The sequence below is a fragment of the Acomys minous genome, assembly GCF_964271855.1.
Source record: "Acomys minous genome assembly, chromosome: 9".
Taxonomy (NCBI): Eukaryota; Metazoa; Chordata; class Mammalia; order Rodentia; family Muridae; genus Acomys; species Acomys minous.
In genome coordinates this window covers 15,440,234-15,461,642 of record NC_140490.1, presented here as the reverse complement: position 1 = coordinate 15,461,642, position 21,409 = coordinate 15,440,234, and the positions used below count along the sequence as shown (strand labels likewise).

Here is a 21,409-nt window from a genome sequence, read left to right as displayed (position 1 = left end):
CTTGGGGGAGGGGCTGGTTTCTCCAACTCCAGTCTGCCCTGACTTTGGACTTCATCCTCCAGAGCTGTGAGTTGTAAATCGCTGTTGTTTGTAAGCCACACAGTTTATGGCACTTTATTATAGCTGCCAGAATGATCAGAACCGATGGAAAGCATTGGGCCTAGAGTTACCTCTCTCCATCTTTCAGGACTGGAGCTTCTAAGAGGTGACAGTGTCTCTGAATAGTGTGGGTAAAGGGAAGAAAGGCAGGTAGAAGTCAGGGATTAGAAGTCATCTACGTTAGCTAAGTATGACCAGGCCCAGAGACCCAGCCCCATTATAGCTACCTGAACTGAAATAGCCATGCAGGCTGGACACTGGGTGACATCAAGGCAGCCATGGGATGGCTGGCTGGTGCCTTCTTGGCCGTAAGACTTTGCCCAACACTGAAGGAGGGGAATCCCCAGATGAAAAGTATCTCAATTTATAAAGAACTCTATTTCTATCTTGAATCTCTAAAACGTCACTGGCCACTTCAGAATACACCCTGGCTCGCAGGCACATATCCCTCTTGTCAGCTGGGGAATCACCATGGGAGTGGGGCTTAGTTTGAGGATGTGGCCACAGACTGACCAGGTGTCTTCAAAGTGGTCTGCAACATGGTGGGGAACCTGACCCAACAGTCTCTGCATGAGTGACCCCTGTCACTCCACATACTTCTTTCCAGGGCCGCCCCGCCCTTTCGTGGTAGCCTCAGAAAGCTGAGAGCTATGCAGGCAGAGGAGCCCATTGCAACGTACCCACCCAAGCACAGCCTCTCCTGTCAGAGCCCTACACCTGCCTGCTGCCAGCATCCTACAAACTGGGTCTTACATACATGAACACGGCTGGGCTCAGGCAGTGGGGAGATGGAGAAAGCTCCACCCTGTGTTCAAGGTGTAAATGAACTCACCTCACACAAGGCCTGCATAAGTTCAAGCCAGACAGGGTCCCGGCACTGAAAGGGGGAAGCAGACACAGGCCCCCACCTCTCACTAAGAAGCTTTTTGTAATTGGTACTCAATAATAAAAGAAAAGTTACCTTTCTCCAGTGGAGCCTCACTAGATATATTGACATATTTTGGGCCAGGCCACACATCCAGGAATACTTGCCAAAGAAAAACACAATGGTATTTTTGTAGATATTTTGTCTCTTTTTTCTTTGTTTGGGGTTTTATTTGTGTTTGTTTGGTTGGTTTGTCTTATTGGCCTTTTGCTTGGTTATTTTTGTTTCTGTTTTGTAGGGGTGTGTGTGTGTGTGTGTGTGTGTGTGTGTGTTTCTTGGGTTTTTGGTTTGTTGAAAGAAAGAAAGAGAATATGAAGTTAAAGGGCTAAGGAAATAAGGAGACTTTGGTAAGAATGGGAGAGGGAAAACATAAACAGCATTGTTACTGCATTGGTTTTCCCAAGCCACCTTGACTGAGTACCTCAGACCAGCACCTTGACAGCAAAGTTTTGTGGCTCCCTAACTCAAAGTGTGCCCCTCCGCTTTCTGTTATGTGACAAATGTATGTGGTCACAGTGGCTTGGGGCTCAGCATCTCAGCCCAGGCTGCAAGGTTATGAGAGTAGACTTACTATTTCCTTGGACAAATGAGTGAATAGTGACCCTGGGCCCATGATCCGTGTGGCAGTTTGATAAGGACACCACGGCTAGAAGGCCAAGGTTCGGCTCAGGAGCCTGGAATTAACTTATGAGTCTCAAACTTAGAGATGTAATCTCTTGTGCCTAAAATGTTCTTTCCTGTTGTCCTGCTGTCGGAGGGAGAGTTGAACATCTGAGGAAAGGACCCCAGACACTTATGGACCTAGTGGGATTTGCCAGGACTCCTTGCTAGGAGTCCAAGGCTCAGTTTATGAGGTGGTCACAGGCCACATCTGTAGAAACTGTGTCTAGGCATAGAGGGGACTGAGAGTGTCTCCTGTACACCCCATGCCTCTGCCTAGGGCCATCCTGCCTTGGTAACCTCAGGCATTCTGCATTCTGTGCCCAGGCATCACTCTGAGTTCCCAGGAATAAGGAGGGAGCTGATGTTAGTGCCACACTATTCCAGAAGGTGGCGCCCAGAGCTTACATTTGTCCCCTAAGCCGCCCTCCAACTCCACTGGGCCAAATACAATGCAAACCTCTGTCTCATCTTTTAGCTGACCTTGTACCACATTTCTAATGGTTAGAACTACTTTCACCTTTCCGGATATGTTTCTTTAAAGTGTTGAGAGTCTGGCAATGCCTAGAAGCAGCACCCTGCTTCCCCCAAATCACACAGGCCCCAACCAGACTCACACACTTCCTGTCCTGAGCAGCAGAGCAGAGCTGGGGCTCACCAGCCCTGAGCCAGCTCCATCCTCTACAGGGCTGACAAATTGCACTTCTGGGTCCTACGCAATCAAGTGCCCATCAAAGAGCCTGCCCCTCCCTTCCTCCCAACATCTTCCATCTCTCTCATTCTGGGAGACTTGGGTGTTTGGCTCACACACCTGCATCCCAAAGCCAGATGGTACTTAAGGACACCTCAACACCTGTGATAACCTGTCAGCTGTGGGTTTGGACTATTCTTTGTGCTATCTTCGTCCCCCACCCTCGGCCAGGTCTTGGACCTGGATGTCTGCTAAGCACACAGCGCAGATATCCTCTTATCGGCTCCATGGAACCTTCCAGTTTGTACAGTGGGTAAATATATACTCCCATCCCATAATTCCTTTAAGTTTATTTTAACCATCATCTCAACCACACCTCCATTTTCTCTCCAGTGCCACTCTTGAGCCAGGCTCATGCCTACTCAAAATGTGCCCCTCGGCTTTCTGTGATGTGATATGCTAAATGCCTCTAGTTTTTCCCCAGCCACTCCATCTTATTTTAAAACAGATTCATTCTATAGCCTAGGTTGACCTGGAACTCACTATGTAGCCCAGGATACCCTCCTCCCTCAGCTTGGCAAGGGTAGAGCCACCACACCTGTCTTTGGCTCCATTTTTTAATTTTCTTTAATTTATTTTATTTTTGTGGCCATGATCGGGTTAACTCTTCAGATCCAGATGGACAGAGGCAATTGTTTGCCTTTTCTGTGCCTGTCCTGGCCTCCTGCAGGCTAGCAGTGGAAGACAAACACCAGAGACGTTTGTCTAACAACCAGGCACATGGTTGGATGCTTACCTTAGGCAAAGCCTCGATGCTGAACACAACTGACCAATGCAGAATTTAGCTGAAAGCAAGAGATCAATTTTCCAAGTGTCAGAAAATGTGTAAGGAATATTATAATGAAAGAATCTTGAAGCCGAATTATTGAATGATTGCTTAAAGAACTAAGGACAGGCAGAGTGTGGTGGCACACGCCTTCAATCCTCGCACAAAGGAGGCAGAGGCAGTCGGATCTCTGAGTTCCAGGCCAGTGTAGTCTACATAAGGAGTTCCAGGCCAGTCGGGGCTAGGTAGAGAGACCATGTCTCAAAAAATAAAAATAAAAAAACAACAACAGGGATTTTTGCCTACAGGGATAAAATGCTTCTTGCCAGACGTTAAAATTGGAATCTGCACTCCTACAAGCCAGAGCGAAGGAGATCTAATCCTATTCCAATCCCAATTTCCTAAAACAGAACCTGAAACCTCATCCACACCCAGGATAGAAGGCCGTCTGTTATGGACACTGTGGAAAATCACTGCTCCAAGTCCACAGTGAAAAATGAACATTAATTACAGGCCTCTACAGCTGAGGGAGTTTGACAGGTTTCAGCAAAACACCCACTAGAGACCCCTTAGCCACCCAGAGTACTAGAGCTCTGTGGGGAAATTCTCCTGCAAAAAGAGGATCCAGCACTCACCACAGTTGTGTGGAGAGTGGGGACTGACTCTGACATGAACTCTGGTGCCCCATGGTGGCACCCAGAGAAAGGATAAACAGGCTACCGGGATGAGGGGATGAGACCTGACAGGCTGTGACCATATGGTTGGGCATGAGGTCCCCTTCTGTCACAGACCTAGGGGAGGGGAATAGGGTGAAAGAGGAAGCAAGGGAGGAATGGGAAGATACAAGTGAGGGGATAACAATTGAGATGTAATCTGAATAAAATAATTTTTTAAAAGAATATTAAAAAAAAGAGGATGGAGGAGGGGGGAAGTTCCCCACATCTAAACAAGAAGAGTCAAGAAACAAAAAGCAAGAAGCAAAGAGATTATAATCTAATGCCAGTTATATGTTAGTATAGTGTTCAGGTTTTTTCCCTGCTTATATCTATGTGTGCTGGTTACAGAATTGTGCTTGCTCCAGTACACAAAACTTTAAATGTCTAAGGAAGTGACAAGAAGCCAAGAAAGGAGGGAAAATAGAACAGTCTGGAAAAGGCAGAGTTTGAAAAGAATGAAAGCAACATCCTGAAAACAGACGGACTTAGAAATATAACATGCCTAGATGGAGCTGACAAGAGGGATGGGTGCCCATGGTGTGTCCCAGGAGACTGACTTTGGCTGTGGAGGACAGTGACATCTGACGAGCAGATGGAAGACAGTAGCGTGTGGCAGCTCTCCACTCTCTGTGGTCAAAGGTGACAGGAAGATGCCAGAGCAGAGCACACAAACCCACAAGCTGGGCGTACTGCCTCATCAGGCAGAGCAAACAGTGGAAAATCCATGGTGAAGCCTGTTATGATGGGGAGAGCCAGAAAGTTTAGACCCCAGCAAGCCTGGGGTGGGCGGGTGCATGCTATAAGGTAAGCTGGGCAGATGCAATGAGTCGTTCCACTCGTGTGGGAGATGCTATTGCTGGGCCTCTATATGGGCCTATGTTCTGGGACCACATAGGTGTTTCCTCAAACCTGATACACCGGGGCTCTTATCTCTAACCAACACCGGGGCTGGGCAGCTTCATTTACACCGCATGACTATTCTAACCTCCGCCATTTGCACCTCTTCCGCCTGATCTTCCTTCATCTCTCATTTAAACCAGAGTCATGCTGAGTTTGGCAGGTCACCTAAGCATCCTGAGCCAGGCCCTCCATGGAAGAACACAGTGCACCCTGCACTTCCTACAGGCACCCTGACTTTCCCACCAGTCAGGTGGGACCTGGGAGTACATCTAGGCGGAGCCCTTGGTGGACCCTACTCTGTATGTTCATCGCCTCAGATAGCCTTTGTTAGTCTGTGAACCTCACCCAAACTCCACCCGCTTGCTTCCTCCCCACCCCTCAGCCATTTCCAACTGCAACACGCCAGTCCCTTTCAAACTACATGTTTGTGCATGTCTCTAGCTCCTCGTGCCTAAGATTTATATGAATGGGAACAAGCTGTGAGGTGCAAGCTCCTCCATCTCTATACGCACACATGTTTTGGCCCATTGCATGCGTGTTTCAAGCCTACACAAGCACTACGCCAAGGCCCTCTCCTGGTTAGCTAGCTCTGTGACACAGCATGACCCAGTGGAAAATCCTATTTTCTGAGCACCCTTCCCTAGCACCTCAGATCCAAGCTAGACAGACTTCCTGCCCTTCTCTCAGACTAAATCCTCTACTTCCTTCTATGCGTTCCCCTCTGAAGCTCAGGGCTAATTGTGCTCCTTGCAGGGCTGGAGGTGCACAGCCTGTACCCTGTCCTCAGCTCAGTGTCTAGCATGCAACCCAAAGCATTGCTTTCAACCTTGAGGCTTGGATGGCACATATAGTAGGATCTGGGGACCCGTGCTTGAGCTGGATTAGGGCCTGGGGGTGCTGAGCACCCACAGACCCTAGGTAAGTTTCTGCCACCCCCATTTCTTGTGTGATCCTCCAAGGGTCGGCTAGATGGTGGGGAATACAAGGTACAGTGAATTCCTCTAACGAGGACCCCCATCCAGTGCACTTAATAGCCCAAGTTCTGTGTGACTCATTTGTTCAGTGAAGGGAGGAGGTGGGCACACATTGGGTCGTAGGGGGTTCTATGTTGTGCAGAGGTACATGGTGACATGAAGCTTTAATAGATGATCCATGGCTGGGATGGTTGAACCCAGAAGTTCTTACAAAGGCTGGATTTCTCCTGGGCTTTCCAAGGGTCCTCAACATCGCTGGTCCTTCTGGGGACCCGTCTCAGTCACCTGGACTGCCAGACTTAGGCCAGACCCCCCTGGTTCCATAATCACTGGCTCTAGAAACTCACACAGATGTCCCTGTGTAGAAACATCTCTACACACACAAGCATGAATATACACCAACCCTAAAAATGCAAAGGAATCCAAGCTCCCGCCAGCCTTGTATGGTCCTCCAGCACTCTACGTGCAGAGGAGTGGGGAGCCTTCTTCCTTTCACGGCATCTCATAGCACTGTGGCTCAATGGCTCTCAGGTTTTCCAAGCAGCTCTGGGAAGTAGCATAGCTACCTTCCTCCCCTTTGTTTGCCAGCCAGGATCCGTTCCTACCCACCCTGGCCCATGCCACAGGAAGGAGCAGGCTTCATACCCTGCTTGTAGCACAAAGACCACTGGAGCCAGGGCTAGGAACCTTAAACATTTCACATCATGGGGCCACTCTTAAAAGGCCATTGTGCTAGGTTTCCTTGGATTTGAAAAGTCACCACGCAACTGGTTTCATGAGGGCTGCGATCTATAGGAGCCTTCCCTGGAACCTGGTGATAGTCCCAGAGGCAGTGACTCCATAATAAAGGGTAAGTAGGAGCTAGCCAAGCTACGGGGTGGTATAGGAAAAGCTGTGCTGAGGGACGTTCTAAGATGAGTAGGAAAATCCCCAAAACGGGCTCCTTGTGAGCTGGTTAGGAATCATCCTTTCCCTTGGCAGCCAGCATATCCTGCTTCCTAGGACTGTCCTAATGACTCAAGACCCCAATGTTACAAAGTGGTTAAAGACGGATTTAGATACAGTGCACTGGGGTGAATGGGGTTGCTGTTTCCCTGTCCTTTGCTGACCTCATTGCAACTGTTACTTATGTAGGGACAGCAATAAATGGCAGGGCTATATGTGTGTGTGTGTGTGTGTGTGTGTGTGTGTGTGTGTGTGTGTGTGTGTGTCATTTTTTCTGTGGATGAGGCCTAGCCAGTTTGCAAGAAGCTCCATGTTTACTAGGCTGCCTTTCAAAGGCTACCTCAGAATTTCCAAGCTGTGTCACAGCCACAGCCCAAACATGTGCACCAAGTGATGCGATCCTCAGGGCAGGCCTGGGCAGTGCCTAGGTGGGGCCTGGGAGCCGCAGGAGGGCCCAGAGCCAAGCGGAGCCTGAGGTGGTAGGGAGGGAGTGCTGGGTGGGGCCTCTGGGCCAGTGTACACAACCACACCTACTAACCGAGAGTAGATGTGTCACCGAGTAGAAGCCGACTAGAGATTCTTCATCTCCCTGGGAAAAGCAGCTGTGAGGCAGATAAGATGGCCTGGTGGAAAGCCTGGGTAAGTGGGAATGTTCTGGAGAGATGGGTGGTAGGGGGAAAAAAGTAACTGCTGAGGCTGCTAGGCCAAGTCACGGTGAAGAAACTGGTCAGGGGAGAAAACTGCCCATGCTTAGGAAAAGTTACTGCAGGGGTGTGAAAAGTAAGACAGTTTAAAATAAAACAAAACGGAAAAAAAAAATTTTTTTTTAAACCTTGAAATATAAAGGGAAAGCTAAAGTGCTTGAGAATCCAGAGGGAGGGTTCTGTAGGGAAAAGTGTTTCTGTAGATGTGTGTAACGTGTGAGTTAGTGCTTGGAGAGACGCCAGCAGGCTGCCCCTTGCAGAGGTAGCAGTATGTGAAAGGCCCGAGAGGTTGGCTTTAGAGAAAAATCTCTCCGTGTGGCTTGAATCCTGAGTAGATTGGGTCTTGATCTGGAGAAGCAGCCAGGTCAAGGGCCTTGAATAACAGGTTAAAGGGTTGGAGCCTAACTTTAGAACACTAGGAAGTTGCTGGTGTACTTTAAGCTAGGAAATACTCTGGGTGAACACGCTGCCGTGGGAGGAACCCATCAACACCCACAGCTCAAAGTATGAAAGGGAATAATAGACTAGCACCAAACGGCACGGGTGCTTATTCATCAAAACCGGGAGAAGAGAGAGTTGGCAGCAGGACCCAGCTCATGGGAGCCATGGTGGGGCTGGAACAGAGCTACGCACCATCCTCATCTCAGCTGGGGCACTTTTCTCAGAGAGAAAGCTGAGGCTTTTGGTCATCAAGAGCTTACTCAGGTCCCTTGGATAGCAAGCTTAGACCAGAGAAAGTCTGAGTCTCTGTAACAGCCCTTTGTTGCTGTGTCACTACCCAGAAAGAAGCTGTGGGTGTAAATGCCCTAAGCTCTGGACAGATAGAACAGACTAAAAAGCAGAGTGAGATGAGCTGATGTCCTGACCAGCAGGGAAGGTAGCCAGCAGCCAGGACAGTGGTTGTGCCCAGTTTCATAGCCACTGCTGGGAACATGCCTCGCTCAGGTACACACAGCAGGGAGATCTCAGTGTTGGACAGTTCCTAAAGTCAGGGGCTGGCCAAAATGGCCAAACGATTCTGGGCCCTCCATAGGGCAGGGGTAAAGGCCATCCTGTTGGGGACCTGATCAAATTGGCAGGATGATGCTAGCACTCTCAGAACTTTCTGCGTGGAGACAGTCTTACAGGCATCTCCCATTCTGTCGTTGGAACCTCACAGCAAGTCTAAATACAGATGTCAGTGTCTTTATACACACACGAGAAAACTGAGACCCGGCACACCACCCAGGCACCACAGCTGCCACACTAGGGAATGCTTACGTCTGAGCAGCCTGAGTCCAGATGAAGAGTCAGTAATCCAAGGCCTTGGGTGAGCTGACTCGGGGCAACAAGGCCTCTGTGTTTGTCCAGGCTGCCAGTGAGGACCAAATGTCTTCTGATTACAAAGCTGGATTAGGAACAGGACTGAAGAGAGTGGAAGAGTGGCCCAAGAAATCCTGTCTTTAGAACATGTTCCCCCTTTGTGGCTCTCTTTAGGAGGCAGCCTGTGAATGGATCAGACAAAAATATGGCAGTCCTTGAGTGCCTATGACAGGAGGTGTTGTAGACCTGGCATCCGGGAGTGCCCAAATTGCCTGGGAACATGTCTGTCTGGACTCACTGGCCTCAGGGCAGCTCCACCAGGAGCCTGAAACTGACCTGCAGAGGCTGAGGTAGATGCCTCCAGGTCTCTACTCCAGGCAGTATCTAGTCTTTGGCTCCCATAGTATTGCTCTTTTTTCTACAGAACCTTAGCAAGGGAAGGGAGACGGGCTTCTCGGTGTGGAGAAATCTGAGGCAGCCCTGGAGCTGCTAACAAACACTGGTCCCTGAGTGGTATGGGGACACTCCGGAATGACTAGATTTTTTAAGACCAATTCAGAGCAGGCAGGAAAACTATGAAGTGAGAACGTAGATGCTCCCCACCCCCATGGCTCCTGAGCAAAGGCATGTCTATGGGTGAGGCTCTCTGCAGTGAAACAGTCCAAGAAAACCCAATGTCTGGGGAAGAGTGAATCATCTGTAGGGTGAGGGAGCCAGACAGAGTTCACCTTCTGAGTCAGGCTGTGGGGAAGCCCAGCTACTTAACCTGTAAAACGGAACATTAGCACCTTCCATAACTGCTGGGAAAACTGACGAGCTGAACATCATGTCTGAGACACTTTACAGGAGGATGCTGAAATAGCAACATGTGACCTCAGAAACAAGGAATATGTGTCCATGGACAGTGGGGCAGCAGCTGGCTTGCTGGGTCCCCAGGAATTACTTCTAACAGCTCCTGCTATAAAAACATGGTGCAATAAATGGGCTGGGAAGATCTATTTCTGGGTATGTGGAAACCAAACAAAGATGTCTTGTTTCTTACTCAGAAGAAAGACCCGTAAGGATATAACCATCAGTGGGGACCTGTTCTTTATTTTCAGAATCTAACCTGAGGCGTGGGTGGAAGGGTGGATACACAATCGACATGGGGTGGGGGAGAAGAGGGGGTGGAGGATGCTTGAAAAGAAATGAAGAAAAAAAGGAAGGGAAAGGGGAGGGGAAGAAGAGGAGAGAGGGAGGAAAGAGGAACGAAGCAGGGAGGAAGGAAACACGCAAGCAAATGGGTGTAAGGGTTGTACAGCTTGGGTAGAGCATTGGTGAGCAGGCGGGTGAGTGAGTGAGTAGGGAAGTAGACAGGTGGATGGGGAACAGTGAAAGTGCTGGGTGAAAAGGTGGTGAATGACCAGAATGGGTCTGACTAAACTTCTCTCAATCTGAAGGACCTGGGTCTCCCTCATTCAATTCCTATCCTCGATTCTTTCTCCAATTTATCACTCCTTTGACTGAAATACGCACTTTAGAATGGTCATCCATCTTAAGCATCTGATAAATTATAGAGAGCACATTTCTAAGTGGCCCTTGCACACACCCTTGACTGGAGGCTTATACGATGAGGCTGTGGGTACTTTGGTTATCAAATTTATCCCATAATCCGTAGAACATCCTGTGCTTCTTTCTAAACTTAAGCCTCGGCAGGATATAGGATATGGTCTCCACAGTCTTACAACCCACCTGAGCTTCCAAGATGCTTAGCTTGGCCTCTGGCCCTCTGAAATACCCACACCTCGCCACAGGAAAGGCCAGGGTAGGCTTAGACCCTTCCTTGCAAACTGAAAGCCATGCATCCCTAAGTAAGCCTTTCAGAAGCCATTCCTTATGAATTCATTGCCAACCTTCCATCCCATGGGGCTGGAGAGAGCTGTGTGTGACCCGTCAGCTACCTGCTGTCATCTGACACGGGAGCTTCTTTTTACAAGCTCTGGTTCCAGCATCAGTCTATTAGCTAAGGACTGGAGAACTCATCCAGTGCCCTGCAAGGCTCCATCAGGACTCAGTGCCCAGGGGATGTCCTTAGCCTAACTGGGTGGACCACAAGGTAATCAGGAGGCTCCCCTGTCCTCCCTGTACTTGCCACGGTGAGCAGGCCTGTTTGCCTTGCAGATTGAACAGGAGGGCATCACCGTGAAAGGTAGTTCTCATTTCAATCCGGACCCTGATGCAGAGACCCTCTACAAAGCCATGAAGGGGATTGGTGAGTAACCATCCATGGCCTGGCCACTGGGGACCCACAGGAAGTGGACAACAGGGATAGTCAGGTAAAAGCTGCTGCCCATGTTATGTTGAATGACCGCATTACTTACATAATCATACCAGCTCTGAGGTGGGTGACTGTTTGTTCCTGAGTGACAATGGCAGGGAAGGCCATCACTCTGGGATGTGTCCCTTGTAAAAGGGCTGCAAGAACTCTGGACCCACTGTGTCACTGTGAATTCAGAAGACGGTGAATTGGCACAGGGCCTGCTGTGGGCATGGGGATGGGAGTTTAGGTGTGGCACTGTGACCAGGGCTATCGGCCGCATGGATTCTGCAGCTTGTCCTCTGCCCCATGTTGGCTGGCCAGACAGGCAAGTGCGTATAGCACCACCCTTGCATGACTGTGAGTGGGAAAGGCTGATTTATGCTAGGACTTGGTCTCGCTCCAGGCAGGAGTCACCCACCTCTCAGCTGGCTCTGCCTATGGAGTTGAGGCACTAAAGAGAACTACCATGCCCAGAGAGGCCTATACCAAATTCTTATACCCACTGCTTCCTATGAAAGCTTTACTATTACCCCCACTTTCCACATGAGCGAACGGAGGCTCCAGGAATGAGTCTACTTGTCCACGGCCTACAGGGCAGGGTCTCGGCCCTAATGCTCTAGACTTTCATGTGATATTCCTCTATTGCGGCCAACACAAGGGAAAAGATTGAGGGGAGTCTCATACTGTACACCCCTGCAGGAACCAACGAGCAGGCCATCATAGATGTGCTCACCAAGAGAAGCAATGCTCAGAGGCAGCAGATTGCCAAGTCCTTCAAGGCTCAATTTGGAAAGGTAAGCGGGGTGGGTGCTGAAGACTGGGCAGCTCCTCCCAGAATGGAGAACTGTACATAGCGGACATTGGATTTAAAAGACCCTTCCGTTTGTCTCATCAAGTTGCCCTGGCTGTTCTGTTTTATCTGGCAGATCATGTATAGCTCCCGAGAGCCATGGCCTGGCATTGGCCTTGCATGGTCTGCCTGGCCTGGTGTTGGCCTTGCATGGTCTGCCTGGCTGGCATTGGCCTTGCATGGTCTGCCTGGCTGGCATTGGCCTTGCATGGTCTGGGCCCATTTCTTCCCCATTCTATCTCACTGCAGTCCTCTGTTGTCCCTCAGGATCTAGCTAAGCTCTTTCCAGCTTTGTCTGTCCCATGACCTGAACTGACCTCCCTCTTCCCTGCTCCCTGGAAATGCATGCCTGGCCCTCTTCTGTCCCACAGCCACATGCACACGCTTCTCATGGTCAAGTAACGTGCATGTTCCTCTCCTGCTGCCGGGTGCTCTTGCAGCTCATAGCCGTTAGCACAGGGCAGGGAATTTGGAAGCAGATGCTCAAAGCCCAAAGTTTGCGCATAAGCATGATTGCCTGGAGTCTCTCGCTCAGCTCTCAGATTTAACACATAAACATCGGTGATGAAGTGCACGTACCCTGAGAGAAACACATTTGCAACTCCTTTCCCTTAGCCCTCCAAGCTACACATTATCCTCCGTGTTCAACATCAGAGAGGTTGAGTAATTTCCCAAGCTTCGAGAGCCTTCAAGAGACAGGTCTGACAGAGCCCTGCACAAATCGGCTGGGTGTGGCCTGGTGGCTTCTTGTAGACACACCTGTGCCCTTAGGAAGAGACAGGTGTGAGATGAATTCTTGGAATTTTTCTTTCCTTCTTCTCTCCCTTCTTCCCTCTTTCCCTCCCTCGTTTGTTTACCCTCCCCTCACTAAATCATTTGATGAAAAGTTAAGCATGATGTTGCCACCTCAGATCTTGCGGTCTTGAAAGCAATGGCGGTTCTATTTTCTATAATTTAGAATGTACCCAGTATTGGACTGTGTGCTGAGTTGTCACACATCTCTGTCACTCTGTCAGCAATGGTATGAAGCAGAAGGTTCTGTTATCCCTACTTAACAGAGACAGATGCTGATGCTTAGAGACCACACCAACATGACAGAGACCATGTGAGAAGGAAGAAGGTGTCCCCAGGCCAGGCCTCACCTGCTGGCTGCACCCCAGGGAGCTTGGAGAATAAGTCATCTCACCTTTCTCTTTGTCTTAGGATCTCACTGAGACCTTAAAGTCAGAGCTGAGTGGTAAATTTGAGAGACTCATCGTGGCCCTCATGTACCCGCCATACAGATATGAGGCCAAGGAGCTGCACGATGCCATGAAGGTACTCCACTTTGCCATAAATGAAAATGGCTACCTGGGCCCCAACTGACTGAATGCACCTGCAGCCTGCTAAAACAGCCAGCCCACAGAAGGGCAGACTGGTCACAGTGAAGGCCTAGATCAATGCTTCTTAGAATAGGGTTGGACCAAGAGTGCAGGGGAATCAGAAAACTCACCTCTGCAGCCCAAGCACTGCCCCTTGGCCATCCTTGCTTTTCACCACTCCTGTTACGTTCACAGATCAGGTGGCACTAGAGACCTAGAAGCCACAACTTTTTCCCCTGAAAGGGTACTTACCACAGTCTATGCCAGACATTTCACAGCTGTGATCTCCAATCCCACCTTCAGGGTAGGGCTAACCCACTCATGGACAGATGAGTATACTTAAAGGTGGGGAGGTGGAGCCACCTGTGTGCGACTACCCAGCTTCTGAAGGAGAGATGAGGCTCCTAGGCCCGCCCCCCAAAACCCTGTAGCTGTCACAAGAAACAATGGTAGGGATTCAATATCTCACACACACACACCCTGCTGCCCAGCATAGAGCACCCAGGAGAGTAGGACAATGGCCAAAGCTTTGCAAAAGGCAGTGCAGTAAGAGCAGGAGAACAAGGGCAGAACATTCCAGAACATACAAGTTTCTGTCCCCAGGGCTTAGGAACCAAAGAAGGCGTCATCATTGAGATCCTGGCTTCTCGGACCAAGAACCAGCTGAGAGAGATAATGAAGGCATATGAGGAAGGTAAGCGGGCTGCAAAGATGGCGTGATGGAAACCTAGAAATGGCCTAAAATTTTGGCAGCCTGACAGGGAACAAGAATCAGACAGTTCCGAGGGGGACTAGGCCATACTAGAAAGGACCCTTTGGAAGGTCTTTTCATGCAGGTCCACCAAGTGCCTACGTGTGCCAAATCCTATGCCCAACAGTGATTGAGCATGGCTCAGACATGGGGAGATGTATACCAGCCAATTTCAGGTACCTTAACATCATGGAAATACTGAGCAACGGAGGCAGCAGTAGAGTAGACAAGACAGTACTTATTGACTGCACTTGGACTGACCCAGAACACTGGAGAGGGTCATCTGCTAGGCCCCCATTGTGCTAGGGGAGCCCCACTGGCCAACTCTCCCATAGTGTATAATTTGCCAGGCAGGCAAAGGCCAGCCAGTCCTTCATGTGGTGCACCTGCTCAGGGTAGGCTGAAGGCTCTGGCTTTGCTGACTCTCGCAATAAGGTGATCTCCACCTGCAGGCCCTGGTCTGGCTCTCTGGCCTGGTCTATTTCTCCCTTTAGATTGGTTGCACATTTATGTCACTCTGGGGTCTAAATGACTACCTAGATAGGTCTCTGCCACTCGGACATCTAACCATTGGGTGCACACCTTCCGTGCCAAGAACTTGTCCTCCCATGGGGAGAAGTGTGGGAAGCAGGTATGGAGAAAAAACATGGGCCCTGACAGGCCCTGGGTTGCTCACTGCTTATGCCTCCTGGTTCTGTTTTCCTGTAGACTACGGGTCTAACCTGGAAGAGGACATCCAAGCAGACACAAGTGGCTATCTGGAGCGGATTCTGGTGTGCCTCCTGCAGGTGACACAACCCGGGCTCCAAGACTCTATGGCTTTAGTGATCCAAACAGAGCCACCCCACCCCAGCAGCAGCCCTGGAGCGATGCCTCTGAGTGAGGACGAGGCTACAGGGAAACCCAGTGGTCTGGGGGCACCATCTGTATCTTATCCTACTTGAACGGTCCTCACTGCAGAGCCTCATGTCGCTCTTTCCTCAGCCTTTGAGTGGCCCCATGCCAGGCTCGCCTCCCTAGCTTAGCTCACTGAACCAGCTCATTTACTCTCCTGGTACAAAGGCCAACAGTGAGCCTTGGAGGGGACAGCTGGCTTGCAGGTCTCATGGCCAAGAAGCAACAGTCCTCCCCTATCTGCCCTCTGAACCCCACTGTCCCCCTCAGCCCGGGTGTTCCTACTCGTGACCTGCCTTACAGAGTGATTTCCTCTTATCCTAGGGCAGCAGAGATGATGTGAGCGGATTTGTGGATCCAGGATTGGCCCTCCAAGATGCACAGGTGAAACCATACCTGGCCTAACCATCTGAACTCTGAGCTTTATGATCCCCTTTGCCAAGGGATCTTCTTTTAATTTAGACCCCACCCTAAGGCCTCCACTATGTGGTAACTAAGGAGACTAGTGAGGTATCTGGGAAACTCAGCAGAAGGAAAAAAAAAATGTAGACATTGGGGAAGGGAGGTCTTAAGGTTCTAGGGCAGAGCCAGCCTCTCTGAGCCCAGAGCTCATTCATATGCAGATCTCTGTGCATCCATCTATTGGTAGAGTGCTTGTTACTCAGTGCTCCCAGAGACAATGGGGGAAAGAGCATTTCCTAGTGTAGCTTCTAGTCCAGGACAGAGAAAAGCCTTGAGCTAACACTATAGGAGGAATAGGAGCTCAGGACAGTGAGCTGCCACATTGGGCTGGCCAAGTGGATGGAGACTGACTCTAGGGTACTGGAGTCCTCCCTCACCTCCTCATGTCCCAATTCTAGGATCTGTATGCAGCAGGAGAGAAGATTCGTGGGACTGATGAGATGAAATTCATCACCATCCTGTGTACACGCAGTGCCACTCACCTGATGAGAGGTACGGGGCAGAGGTGGGGAGTGCAAGGGTATGTGGCTGTCCATGTGGCCTCTTCCTTTGTGTGGAAGATCTGGGGAGAGAGCCACAGAGACCTGGACTCTTTCCCCCCACTTCCCCATCCCCTCCCCCACTCCCCACTCCCCCAACCCCCACTCTCCCACCCCACTCCCCTATCCTTCCACCCCCATCCCACCTAACTCACCAGCCCCCTGATGCCAAGAGGGAGGCTAAGATGTCACATTGTGTGGATCTTTCTCTCCACAGTGTTCGAGGAATATGAAAAAATTGCCAACAAGAGCATTGAGGATAGCATCAAGAGTGAGACCCACGGCTCGCTGGAGGAGGCCATGCTCACTGTGGGTAAGAAGGGGGCTTGGTTCTTGGCCCGCTTCATCCACAGTCCAGGAAAGTGACAGCATGTAGCAGGCACGGTATTCAAAGGACATCCCCCCACCGCCACACTCTCAACCCATACCCTTCAACCCAGCTCCCTGAGACCACAGCACCTCAAAAGTCTCAGTGTGGCCTGCTGGAACTAATCCCCCATGTTGAATGAGTGTGTGTGTTTGTGTATGAGTGTGTGTACACATGGGTGTTGTCACAATGACTCCAGGTCCAGGGCCCAGGCCTACCGCCCCCCCTATAATACTACTCAGAGAGCACTGTGCTTCTGCTCCTGTAGCCATGCTCAAAGCCACCTTTCAGGGCCTGATCCGGGTTCCAAGTCCCCACCTTAGCTGCCCTCCGGATAAGCCCCACAGGTGGCCAGTGCATTTCACATCTCACTCTCTTGCCTGGCTGCTCTGGGCTTTTGGAGCTGTGCCCACTGCCCCAGGCTCTCTGCTCCTTGCCCCACTCCCACTGCCCCACACAAAGCCTTCATTTGGAAGCTAGGTGGCACACAAGGAAACGTGCCAACCCTTACACAATACTAACCCTTAACACCCACGGAAACACAAACAAATGCAAGTGCACGCAATGCCACCCTCCTGCCATTAATAGAGTTTTCCTGTTTGCCAGTGAAATGCACCCGGAACGTCCACAGCTACTTCGCAGAGAGACTCTACTACGCCATGAAGGTAACTGTCGTGGTGCCTTCTTTATAGTCAGCCCTATATGATGCCAGACGCACAACCAGGATGCTCAGAGCAAGGACAAGGGTCCCTCTTGTTCTACTCTCTCATGCATCAGAAAGATTTGCATTCTCAGAGGCAAACTAAACCCAGGGGAGGGAAGCCACACCCCCTGAAGGTACTTCTGAGCAGGTGCACTGACAGGTGTTCACTGAAGGCTCAGTGAACCTTGACCACCTGCGAGGTCCATATCATCATTGCCATCTGAAGGTGGGGATGCTGCTAAGGCTTGTTTGAGGTCACAGAGCCTCTAAGTGGTAGAGCCACGTATTGATCTTGGGCTTTTTATTGTACTATACCTCCTTTTTGAGAACAAAAAGTAGACATGGCTGAAACCCCAACACCCTTGACATAAGCAGACTCTGGGGATGTTGCCACATTTGGCCTGTCAGTTTTTCTATCCACCGTTGGGTGCTAATTTCAGGTTTCCTGTTGCCTACAAGGCTGCCCTGGCCACAGAAACAGAGGGCCATACTGCTTTTTACATGCAGAGTTCTTGGTATCTAAAACTAAACTGGAAGAGAGACGTTTAAAATCATTCTCAGGGACTAATGTCAGTGCCCAGCTTCTCTAAGGCCAGACGTTGGCACCACCTAACAGGAGCCTCAAGCCCTCTGGCCACATCTGCCCATGAAGAAGAGAAAGTGCTGTTTCCTTGGTCATGAGGCTCAGAAGACTAGTCAGGGATAAGAGAGAGAGAGAGCCGGAAGTTCGGTCACATCACAGTGGTGCTGCTCAAAGAAGAAATCTTCCTGGAGCAGTGAGCGGTTTGTGGCTAGAACCTGAGGCAGTAAGTCAAGTGCATCCTGCAGCTCGAGGCCTCATGACCAAGGAGTGAGGAGACCGAGGAAGAGAAGTCCTTTAGCGTGGGCTGTGGATGCAGCTCCGAGCTACAGCACTTGCCTAGCATGCGCAAGTCCTCATGTTCAATCCTAGCACCAGCAAAGAAAAGAATTTTGAAGAAGAAAAAAAAGGTGTCACCGACGTCCCCTCTGGGTACTCTCCCCATTGAGTCAGAGGCCCATCCCCGCACTTCTAGCTCGTTACAAGTCCTTACACAGCTTTGTCCGTCATTACAGAGGCAGATAGAAAATGTGAAACACAATGTCTGATTGTCACTGTCTTATGCAGGGAGCTGGGACTCGTGATGGGACCCTGATAAGGAACATTGTTTCAAGGAGTGAGATTGACTTAAATCTCATCAAGTGTCAGTTTAACAAGATGTACGGCAAGACTCTCAGCAGCATGATCATGGTAAGATGCAGGTCCCCAACTTTACTGCCAGCTTGTGACACAGACAGCCCTGAGACATGGGATGCTATGACCGATGTCACAGGCGGCCACGCCTTCCCGGCGAGCATCTCGCACTTGCACTGGTTACCACGGGGCACACTCAGGGACCAAGAAGAAGAGAAGTGTAACTATGGGTGCATCCAGGGAGCATGTGGGAACTAGAGAAACACAGAGGGCTGTCCTTGTCCCAGAAAGTGGTTTCGCGTTTGAGCTGTGGAATATACCTCAGGAATACACCAAAGCCCTGCAAAAGGAACCATTTCTGAAGGGCAATGTAAGTAAGTAGTTTCATAGAAATCAGGATTCCCTTTCAATCCTGGATCTAAATAGTCCAGACAGGGAAAGTTTAGGCTCCAGTGGATCGCCTGCCTCCATTCCAGTTAGTGAGAGTCCCAGGGTATTATGTGCAGACAGATGGTGCCCTGCTATGACCGAGACAAACAGCCTGTCTACAAACTAACGCAAATTGAAGCCTTAACAATTTTATTACCAGCCAGCTGTGGTGGCACAAGCCTGTAATCCCAGCACTTGGGGAGGCAGAGGCAGGAGGATCTCTCTGAGTTCGAGGCCAGCCTGGCCTACAAAGCAAGTCCAGGACAGCCAAGGCTACACAGAGAAACCCTGTCTCAAAAAATAAAAATAAAAATGTATTACCAGACACTAAATCATATGCCTAGGTCTTCCTCAGCTACCCCGTTCAAGTGGCTAGTTCTTCTACTGGGGTGGATTGCTGAGCACAGTTGACAGGCAGCTCATAGGTCACAATATAACCGGCCCTCTGCATTTGCTGGGTCAGACAACCAAGGACCAAAACATTCAGGGAAAAAAAATGTATCTATACTGAATGCACACATACTTTTTTTTCTTGTCATTGTTCCCTATACAATTTGGAATAACCATACTAGTTACACTGCATTAGATATTATACATAATGTAGAAACTGTTTAAAGTGTAGGAGGGGGTGCATCGGTTGTATCCAAGACCAGCAGCGTTTCCTATCAGGGACTCGAGCATATCCAGTTTACTATCAGTGAGGCCCATTCTCCCATGGACACTGAGGGACAGCCGTTTATTTTAGAAACAGTGCTTTAAGATGTTCCTGGCAGGATGGCATCAGGGAGGCAGGCAGTAAGACAGAGGAGCTGGAATTATTACTTGTTGTGTTTTAGACTTCGCAGCCAACTTGCTCAGGTGATGGGAGAGCAAGCACAAGCCAGCCTAGGCTGCTACTAGGTCACCCACAGGGTCACCTCACCACAGATGGCATTCTATAGATGAGAGAACACGTCTCATGGAGGCAAAGGGGGGGTCTGTATATTGACAGAGCCATGGTCCAGCCCTGTGTGACCCAACCCCAAGCTTCCTCGGCTCTACGCTCTGTGTCTAGAGATGACTCCATGTCCCTTGCTTTCAGCCGTGGCTCCCTGAAGTGCAGTGGCAGGTGTTGACTACACATGGATCATGTTGAATGAGTGAATGGCTCTGTATTCCTGGGTCCCAAGAGAAACATGAGGAAGAACCCTGGGGCAGTTGAGTGTGTAAGGAAACCACCCACCAGCCTTCCTTGTCTCAGGGCTCACAAGTGCATCTGTATCTGTGATTCCTTCCCCGACAACCATCCCCCATCTAACTGGACCGGGAATTCAAAGGAGAATCATAGGAATAGCCTGAAACGAGGAAGAAAGAGCGATGAAAATCACATAGAACAGTGGCATAGAAACCTTTGAAGGGACAGCCCTGCCCACAGAGCACAACTCTTAGCAATGGTAACAGAAGAGACAGGCCAACATCATAAACACCTCCTTCTAACATGTACCTCCTTCCTCCAGGGAGACACCAGTGGTGACTACAAGAATGCCCTGCTGAACCTTGTGGGCAATGACCCCTGAGGACGTCAAAGAAATCAAGGGCAAGAAGTGTTAGCGCAGGCCCTGCCGCTTCAGTCCTGACCACAGGTGGGGTGGGGGTAGGGGAACACCTCACCTAGCTAAAGTCTTCTGTCTCCCAGTTCCTGGTGCTTCTCCCTCAATGCTTCTGACCCAGATGGTGAGACCAGCCTGGGATTCTCTTTCCACCCCTCCCCTGAGTCATTTCTGCATCCGCGGGCAACACTCACCCTAGCATTACCTCTGACCAACGTCAGCATGGAGGAGCTTGCAGGAGCTTGTGGGTCTTTCCTTCCTCCCACAAAAGCTCCTGGGCACAGATTACACAGATGCCTTGGCTCTGATCCATCTACTGATTCAGGGTCTTTGGAGGAGGAGCCAAGGAACGTGGATTTCCAGCAGGTGTCTTTGCGGATAAGCGTCATTAGCAGGCAACCAGTGAGAGTGTGGGAGAGCACCGCCATCAGAAAACACAGGCGTGGGAACTGAGAAAAAGGCACATACCTTTACCACGTAGGATGTCTCTAACACTCGTTTACCAGAAATTGTTAGGCTGCAGGTGGAGGAAAATTCTTACGCTATCCTATTAACAATGATTAGATCCGATTACAAATCACAGTCCTAGGCCAAGTACACAAAGGCCTGAGAGGCACAGGCTTACCCAGTCATTGGTCAAATCACCCCCTCACTCCCTCCGTGGTGAAGGTTACAGATTCAGAAGGGCACCCGTCCCCAGAAGCATGAACCCCATCCTCCTCCTGCGTTCTCCAAGCCTGAAGAAGCCGGGACAACTCTTCCTAATATTCCTTGGGCTTTCAGAATAATAAACGTTTGTACTTTGAAAAAGTGTCTGTGGATTTGTCAGGGGATACATGTGTGCACTGGGGTGAATGGTGTGCTTACCGACTGGGAAAGCCAGAGGTTGACATCAAGTTGTCTTCTTCCATTTCTTCTCAACCTTAATTTTGTTGTTGGTTTGTTGTTGTTGTTGCTGTTGTTGTTGTTGTTAGTGGTGGTGGTGGTGGGGTTTTTTGTTTGTTTGTTTGTGGGGGAGGGGACTGAGGCATGGTTTCTTTGTGTAGTCCTGGCTATCCTGGAACTAGCTCTGCAGACCAAGCTGTTCTCGAACTCAGAGATTTGCCTACTGGGATTAAAGGCAGGAGCCACCACACCTGGCTCTCCACCTTAAATTTTGAAACAGTTTCTATTGGTGACCCCTGGAGTTCATTATTTCCGTTAAGCTTAC

The 21,409-nt window shown here is 50.0% G+C and overlaps 1 protein-coding gene across 2 annotated transcripts; it reads left to right on the top strand.

The window, feature by feature from the left end:
• The first annotated feature begins 7,216 nt into the window (after nt 1-7,216).
• LOC311604289 (annexin A8) lies at nt 7,217-21,009 on the top strand. 2 transcript variants are annotated; one of them, XM_084794008.1, is made up of 12 exons: nt 7,217-7,375; nt 10,903-10,993; nt 11,741-11,835; nt 13,095-13,208; nt 13,856-13,946; nt 14,712-14,791; nt 15,222-15,281; nt 15,758-15,851; nt 16,116-16,211; nt 16,872-16,930; nt 18,116-18,238; nt 20,107-21,009. In XM_084794008.1, the coding sequence occupies exons 1-12, from the start codon at nt 7,355-7,357 to the stop codon at nt 20,164-20,166; spliced, it is 984 nt and encodes a 327-aa protein (XP_084650134.1). In that variant the 5' UTR covers nt 7,217-7,354; the 3' UTR covers nt 20,167-21,009. The 2 variants fall into 2 exon arrangements, with proteins under 2 accessions (XP_084650134.1, XP_084650133.1); XM_084794007.1 differs by having other exon boundaries at nt 16,854-16,930.
• The last annotated feature ends 400 nt before the right edge of the window (nt 21,010-21,409 follow it).

What these genes read in the sequence shown, in the direction of transcription:
- LOC311604289 (XM_084794007.1), top strand. Translation starts at nt 7,355, where the DNA reads ATGGCCTGGTGGAAAGCCTGG. An exon ending in TTCTGGTGTGCCTCCTGCAG is followed by an intron (nt 14,792 to 15,221) that starts GTGACACAACCC and finishes CTCTTATCCTAG; the next exon opens with GGCAGCAGAGATGATGTGAG. An exon ending in TGGCCCTCCAAGATGCACAG is followed by an intron (nt 15,282 to 15,757) that starts GTGAAACCATAC and finishes TCCCAATTCTAG; the next exon opens with GATCTGTATGCAGCAGGAGA.